This window comes from Morus notabilis, unplaced genomic scaffold (genome assembly GCF_000414095.1).
Source record: "Morus notabilis unplaced genomic scaffold, ASM41409v2 Scaffold503, whole genome shotgun sequence".
In the NCBI taxonomy this organism is placed as follows: Eukaryota; Viridiplantae; Streptophyta; class Magnoliopsida; order Rosales; family Moraceae; genus Morus; species Morus notabilis.
The window spans coordinates 54,023-62,606 of record NW_010366489.1 but is presented as its reverse complement, the minus strand read 5'-3'; the positions used below and the strand labels follow the sequence as shown (position 1 = coordinate 62,606).

The 8,584-nt window shown below is 32.2% G+C and overlaps 1 protein-coding gene across 1 annotated transcript; it reads right to left on the bottom strand.

Annotated features, from left to right (window-relative positions):
• Positions 1-5,115: 5,115 nt before the first annotated feature.
• LOC21398751 (cyclic dof factor 2) lies at positions 5,116-8,319 on the bottom strand. The gene is made up of 2 exons (XM_010110377.2): positions 7,867-8,319; positions 5,116-6,782 (listed from the first exon to the last, which is right to left on the bottom strand). Exons 1-2 carry the CDS (start codon positions 8,089-8,091, stop codon positions 5,514-5,516), a joined length of 1,494 nt encoding a protein of 497 aa, XP_010108679.1. The 5' UTR covers positions 8,092-8,319; the 3' UTR covers positions 5,116-5,513.
• Positions 8,320-8,584: the final 265 nt, after the last annotated feature.

The window sequence follows — 8,584 nt, the reverse complement described above, 5'->3', positions numbered from 1 at the left end:
TATGCAATGTTTATACTTGCCAATGCAAATGGACAATGGTACCTCTAGGATTGAAAAATTGGCAATTGAGTTGCATCTTGTTGTTTCAAGATTGCCAATTATCAAGCCTCGTTTTTTTTTTTTTTTTTTTTTTTTTTTCCATTTCAAAGAACGGAAGGATCATGATTTAAAAAAAAAAAACAAGAGTCACAAAATTATTTTAACTAGTTGTGTAGTTTAATTACCGTCTTGGTACAAAAATAACATACGAATCAACTATATTTAAATTTGTAAATTCAGTTGTTCTCGTTTTATTTATAAAAGGGAAATGTCATTTTAGAGTTATCATCAAAGAGGTTGAAAAAGACACAGAGAGTTGAGAGATGTGTAATTTTTTCTTGTAAATGGTGAATTTCTTCATTGATTAAAAATAAATATAGCTCTGACATTAAAGGCGTATCACTATAAATCTTATAGTTTTTTTTCTTTACTAGTTTATTACTCTTCGTGGTATAATTAAGGCGCCTAATTCGTAGCATTAATAACATGTCAAGTTGTGGTTCCAGTGAGATTAATTTTTATATTCGCATATGAAGAAACACACACTAAACACATAAATGACGTGATCAAAATATCCTCTCATTCCTTTTCATTTTCCTCACCTAAGTTTTGTACTTCCTTTTTCTTCTTATTTCCTATACTCCTGCCAAAGAGGTAAAGAAATGGCTCCATCTGATCAACTTTTAAAAGAACACAAAAGAAAAGGAACCTTGAATATGTCGCAGGTCTTATTTAACCTCTAATGGTATTTACGAAAAAATAAATAAAATAAAAATTAATGAAATATTTAAGTTTTTCTTCTCGCTATTAACGGGTTTTTTTTTTTGAAGAGTTTTTGTGATAGTGCCTTCTAAGATAAGGTTAGACGTTGAATATGTATTAAATTAAAAATATACAAAGTAAATAATTTTTTATACATATTTAATAGATGAAAATAATGTGTTTTTGCTATTTCATTTTTTCAGACCCTATTAGAGAAACTTCTTTCTTTTTCTTTTGGTTAACCCTACAAATGATCCTAAAAGTTTACTCTCAATCTCATTTTAGTCACTAACTTTTAAAATGTCTTACTGATAATCTCAAAGATTTTATTATATTTCAGTTTTAATCTTTCATTAACTAAGTTTTAAATATTTGATAAAATCTATATAAATTAAAGATCAAAATAAAAAATAATTAAAAACTAGAGACTATTTGTGAAAATTTAATCATTAATTTATATAAATTTTGTCAAATATTTAAACTTAATTAACTAATGGAATGACTAAAGTTAAAACAAAGTAAAAACTCATAAATTAATCGGGAGACGTTTTAAAAGTTAATAATCAAAATAGAATTGAAAGTAAATATTAGGGTCTATTTACCAGATTAACCTTTTTTTCCCCTAATATATTGATCTTTTTACAAGGAACAGTGCTAAACGCAGACGTTCGTTCAACGTCTCCCACAGTTGTTATCTTCACAGTGTACCACGTGTCATATGTAATTTATCGTGAAAGTGACAGCCAACCTGGTTAACAAAAAGTCCAAGATTTGATGCTAAATAACAAAAATGCCATCCTCTGCTAGATCAAAAACTAACTTATAACTGTGGAAAATCGGCATTGAGCAACAATACCCATCTGACGCGTGATAGATATAAATAGTATATTCTGCCTTCTGGGTTTTCTTTCATGTATGTTTTTTGTTTGCTTTTTTTTTTTTTTTTCACAAAATTACGAAACTACAAAGTAAAAGGGCAGAATTTACCTCAAAAAAAAAAAAAAAAAAAAACACAAAAATTGTGCAACGTTGGAGCCCAGCATTCGATATCGTAGAGAAAATAACAAATAAAAAATAAAAATTTAACAGTTTTTTTTTTTTAAATACTTTGATTTTGGCTTTAAACTTGACGGTGGCATTTTTTAATTTTTATTTTTCTGAAAAGCTCTGCAACGTAATTTGATAGTGGGATGGCATTTTGGTTACTTTTTCCGAAGTGCAAATTAGCCTAATTAGCTTCCAATGAATTTTATATTCAAAAGAAGAACCACAAATACACACTGTTATAAATAATGACTTATAGCCACTTAGGTAAAAAGCGTGCACGAATAAAACCAATGATAATGTAATTTATACGAGATATTTACTTTTTATTTCTATAAATAAATAAAAAGAGACTTTTTTTAGTGTTATTTTTTTTAAAACACCAGTCTTTTTTATTTTTCAATTATAATATATGTATTAAAATTTATTTATTTTATATATTTTTTTAATCTAACGTGATTTTGATCAGATTTAACAGTTAAAAAAATAAAAAATACTTATATTTAAAAAAAACACAGGAGAAACTCTTAAATAAATAAATAAAAATACTTTTGCATAGCTATGTGTTTGTATTAGAAGGCTGCCACTTCATGAAAAAGAAATGCTTATTATTATTATTATTATTATTATTTTACGGAAAAGGATTCAGAAAGGCACAATCTAATGGGTTGGCTTTTTATTGTGTCTCTGCTTTTCTTTTCTTTTCTTTTTCTTTTTCAATAACTCTATAATAGTTTGTTGTTAAGTTATTGACTTATCAGTTGAGTCTTTTCCCACTAGCAAAGGATTAGGAAATTTAGACCATAAGTTAGAATTTCCCCAACACCCCCTTTTCTTACTTTTTTTTTGGGTGGAGGAAAAAGGTACAATCCCCACTTTTCCCATGAAAAGGATCTTTCTGCTGGAATACTTTCTGAGCACTTTTTTTTTTTTCCTTTCTCGGCTGAACATACTTTCTGAGCACTTCATCTCAAAGACTCGGAACATTTTAAATGTATGAGATAAAAATAAAAAATAAAAATAAAAACTCTATCGATAAAATACAGTTTAATCGTTTGAGTTATATCATCTTCAATTAAATTATTGTACTTTTCTTTATCTGATATTATTTTCCCTTTTAAAGTAACGTAGTTTAATGTAAAATTCATGTCGAAATCCAGTTATAAAAGTAACTTTTCATTCAATCTTATCCTGCTGTAACGAGTTGTTATAATATTATTTGACCATACAACAAGATAATATATCTTATAAGTCTAACCAGAAATCCAATATAGACTATAATAAAATTGAAAAAAATGAAAAATTTATTATTTTGAGTGATTGAGTCTGAATTTTTACTCTTTAATTTTGATAAATATCCTCTTATTAGTATAATTATTTGACTAAAAAAATTATGAAGAAAAAATAAAAGATAAAAATTATGATCCATACATTTTCAAAAAGTATTTACGAAGATTACCCACTAAAATAAGATATACACAGAACTCAATAGGTTGGATCTAGATAATAATCAAAAGCTGAATTAGTTGGGTTCTCTCTTATACTTTATTAGAACACCAACAAAATATCTGCCTCCCTTTTTGTGACTTTTTTTTTTTAAAAATAAAATAAAATCCTAATGAGATTTATTAGAGACAAAAAAAAGTGCAATTTAGAGTTTGATGTAACATGCAACAAAGGGCAGCCACTATAATGACTTAACAGAATATGCAAAATGAGGAGAACCACAAGATCTTTAGAAGGGGGACTACCACTCACGTGAAGCTACTTTAAACTAAAATTGACATTTGTTTCTTAAAACTTCAACACGTCATTAAATTGGTGGGGAGATTCTTGCTTGAATTGTTGTGTTCTTGGAATATGCCTCCTGTGCTCTCGTCACATATACTTGGGAATTGATGATGCTCAAATTGGGGATGTTTTTTGAAAGGGAAATAGAAGAAAACAGTGTTGCCTTTTTAGTGAAGCAAAAGAACAAAAAGAAAAAAAAGAAAAAGAAAACCAAAATGGTCATCAAAGGGGTAATAAATCTTTGATGGAGTTGCACATGTATTGGGTCCTATAACAACTCATACCAACAACAAACAATATATCTGGCTGTAGATTACATGCACACATATCGCATCTGATCTTTTATATTAATATTAATATATACATGTATTTCTCACGTGTGCGCGTATCTAACTTTGTATAAGCATTAATATATATATATATATATGTATATATATATGTACATGAGAAATGAGATAAATACTCTAGAGTGTATGAGTCTGAATTTTTTTTTTTTACTATTAATTAATATTATTTTTGATTAAATAATTATATTAGTTAAAAAGTATATTAATTAAAATAAAATGGTAAAAATTAAGATTCATACCAGAGTAAGTTGAGTAATTTTTTCAGATTATGTATATGGTATATCTATGTATTTTTTTATTCATATATCATGTACGTATTGGTAGTATATAGAGCAAAATGGAGAAAACAAAGGAAAGGTCACGTTGAAGGGCAACTGAGGAAATAACACTCAAATGAAAGAATATCCAACAAAAGGGAAGAGGAATCAGGAAACGGAGGGGGGAAAAGAAAAGAAAAAATGGAAAAGAAGAAAAAGGAAAGGAGAAGCCAACAACTTAATTCTGTTCTTATAACCTTTTTTTTTTTTTTTTCCCCCACCTTTTGATATTGGCAGTTTGGATTCTTTTGCGCTTGAAAGAGAAAGATGCTTGGCCTCATGCGACATAACAATTCAATGTCTATCCACACACAAATGAGGGCCGGCCAAGGCTAACTTTTTTTATTTTATTTTATATCTCTGGATTTACGCCAGACTGCAAGGAGATTTCTATTTCCACACTGGTTTTCTAATCATAAACTAACTGTCACAAATTTACTTTTTTACACCACAGGCAAATCTGCTTAACCGTAACCTTGTCAGTTATATAATGTCAGAAACGTACCGTTGTTGAGCATGGCAAGAACATGCTGCAATCCTTTTGTCCCACATTGTACCAACTTCTCCATCAAACGGCCATGATTTTGTCCTTTAATTGGGGTCCCACTTGACAACTCAAAAAGCATAACCCTAGTTTTGCTCCTTTTGTTCTTTTGACCAAATTAAATATCCATTCAGTACATAGTTCTGAGTGACATTTGAAGCATTTTGGAAAATGTTCAATTTCATCACATTAAAAGAGACATTACCATAACAAGAGCATTTTGGGAGAGTTGAAAGTTCTATTTTAACAATTTCCCAAAATTATGTTCCGGACAAACATCTCACTTTATTATCTATTATATATTCCACAATAATAATGTCTATAGTTTATGTACAGGAAGACTTACACGAGGAACCTTCTGAGGTGAAAGAAAAAACACCTGTTCATATGGTTACAAGGTGAGGGAAAGAAGCATAAGAAAGAAAAAGAAACATCTATATAAGATACAGAGAAAAGGCTCCTGATTGCCTACAAGGTTGAAAACTTCTCCAGCGCGTGTTTTCGAGGAGATATTGCATTGCTTCTAAACTGGTTTCTCATCCACTGAGGTTGATCAATAAGACAATAACGTGGCCTTATGGGGGAAAAAAGCTATCCTAGCTACTATGTCAACAAGAGAAATAGTGAGGCTTAATCCTTCAATCACGTCGAACTTGGATTCGGCAGTGATTATATGCTCTCCAGAAAGGTGAGTGATCTGGACAAGGCTGCAGGATTGGCTTGCAACACCGGAGACGTTTCGACTACGTGAGTTTTGCGATCTCCCTTTGATTGAAACGCCTTATAAAGACCTCCCCCACTGACAGAACTGAGTGTTTCATTCTTGATCCCGAGTGTCGTCCATATGGAGCTCCTTGCAGCTTCAGTGGGATCATCAATCCTCAATGTTTTTGGAATCAAAACACATCTTTCTGAACTAGTGCTGTTCTCCTTATCAGAATTTTCCTTATGTGAGCTTGTGGGATTTAGAATTTCCCCGTCCCTAGGATGTTTCCCAAGTGCTGAGGTAGACAGATTAGTTGTGGAAGATGCTGGCGAGAAACACGGTACATTCCAGGATCCTGGCACAGTAGATCCCCAATATGGAGGCGGCGGATAGAATGAGACTGGAAAACCCGAATGGCAGAAAGCAGGAGGCGGCAACGCAGATGTCCACTGAGCTGAATTCCATGGATATGGCCAAGGAGGCCCTGGAAAGCATGGTACTTGAGAAGGAAAGCCTTGATAGTCCTTGATCACCGGTTTTCCTCCCTTATCTGATGAAGTGGAAGCTGTTATGGAAGAGCCACAAGACTGGTTATCCGCATTGTCTCCCACTCCAATAGAAACAATAACTCTATTTTCAGGATTATGAAAACCATTTGGTGCAGAGTTTTTTGTTCTCTCCACGAGGTTCAGCGCAGAAGCCATGGATTCACAGAGAGGCGAATCTGTACCAAATGTAAGGACAGTGCCATTGCTTCCCAATGTGGGGTTGTGAACTCCATTTGCAGCATTAACTTGAGCTTTCTCGAGAGCGTCGGAAATCACTAAATGGCGATAGTGTGAAGCTGAAGAGTTCTTGTTCTTGCGGCGGCCAGCTCCCACAGGCACATTCCTCATGGTTCCTCCTGCGGTCCAATATCTCTGGCAGTTCTTGCAGAAATGGCGGGGCTGGTTGACATTGTAATTGTTATAGTAACAGAACTTGGTGTCCATGCTATTACATCGCGGACATGGAAGTATCTTATCAGGTTTTCTCAAAGTCTTTTCCTGCGGGTTACTGATTTCGCTTTGCTCTGCGCTCTTTGAGGATTTCAAAGATGAAGTTTCTCGTTCAACTAAGGGAGATTTGTGATTCTCGCTAATGACAACTGATGTTGTAGGATCTTTAGTGTCTTCTGCACTTTGATCTGAGACATTATCTTTCTCTGAGTTTTCTTTTCCTGATGAAGTTTCCTAATAGTTTTAAACAAAAAAGAAAGTTTCAATGAGAAAAAAAATGGTACATATATTGCAAAAAAAAAAAAAAAAAAAAAAAAAAAAAAAAATCTGAAAAACAAAAGGAAAAAACCAAGAAAAAAAAAAAAAAAAAAAAAAAAATTTGAAAACAAAAGGAAAAAAACAAAAAAAAAAAAAAAAAAAAAAAAGAAAAAGATCTGAAAAACAAAAGGAAAAAACCAAGAAAAAAAAAAAAAAAAAAAAAAAAAAAAAGTATAAGATCTGAGATACAGAAGGAAAAAACCAAGAGAATAAAAGAAAAAAATAAATAAAAAACTGATTTAATGGACAAAATTAGCTTGGTGGATACAATTTTAACCATTAAAGACTGATTTTTGTATTGGTTAATAGTTCCTTAATGGGAAAAGGTTTCTTTACTTCTATTAAGATAATTCATCCATTTCCCACGAGGGAATCTCCAAAAGTGTTTAAGAACACAAAGATAAAATTCTCGAAGCTTTAATGGAAAGTTTTTATCGCATCAGAATAATTAAGAACCCATTTTGGAATATAACTGTTCAATCTGACCAAAAAGCATCTAATCTCATTAAAAGTGCCTGGACCAATTCTTCTGGAAAAGAAATACAGGGAGATATCACCTATGATATCTGCTACAGAGTAAGCTAATTAGGCAAAATTAAAAATGATTAACGAGCTATGATTATAAATTTGATTAGTTTTAGCAAGAGATTAAACACAATTTCAAAAATAGATAGCATGATAGAAAAAATTAAAAGAGGATTTTAAAGAACTGGAAACGAGATTAAGACATAATCTTCTTAAACAACGAGAAAATCAAGTACTTAATTTAATAAATGAAAAATATCTCCGCCATACTCATTTTGAATCTCGAATTTCTTGCAAAATTGAAACACTAGTGATCCAAAATGCAGAGCCAAAATAATCTACGTAACCTCTTTTTGTAAAATCACAGAAGTCTTCAGAAAATTTAAAACCGACGCCATTAAAGACGAGAGTTTTCATAAAACTAACGAATTCAAAGAAGATAATAGACTTTCAAAAGCTCATTTTTCAGACGTACCTTGTCCCCGTCGCCTTCTTCTTCACTGGAGCTCTCTTTATTCGGAGACGAAACACGAAGAAGCTTCTGATCAGAGAAACTCTCGCCGGTGCCGACAGTTCCGGCGTCGGAATCAACGACGGAAGTCGCCATGGACGGTTCATCATTGCACGAGACCTCCTGATTCAGCAACAGAGGAATCGTTTTTCCAAAGAGCTTTATTGCCGAGTCTTTAAACTCCGACATTCTCTACGCTAAAATTCCCTAAATTCTCTCTCCCTATATGTGTGTGTGTGTAAATATCTGAATTCTTACATAGATTCAAAAGGATTTCTAAATTTTTCTTCTTGTTTTTAACTAATTAATTTTTTTTCCGGGTTTGAAGAGGAGGAGAGAAAACAGAGGGAAGAGAATCTGGTTGTTGTTGTTGTAGTGCGTACTCGTAGTAGTAGTCGTAGCATACTAGTAAATGAAGGGGTCTTTTTCTTATTTTAATTTTAGTTTTTTTTTGTTTTTAATTAATATATTTAGGTGGGGTGCCACGTCATCAAGGAGGGAAATATTGTGAGCCACAAGTTGTGTGTGGGTGTGTGTAGAACTTTAGGGAGGAGTTGGATTCCCCCACATTGCTTAAAAAGATAGTGCTATTGTTTGGACCCCCCACAATACTTTTTTCTCTTCCTTCTTCTCCGTGTCACCACCCCTACTTCCTTCCTCTCAAAGCACCCCTTTTTCTCAC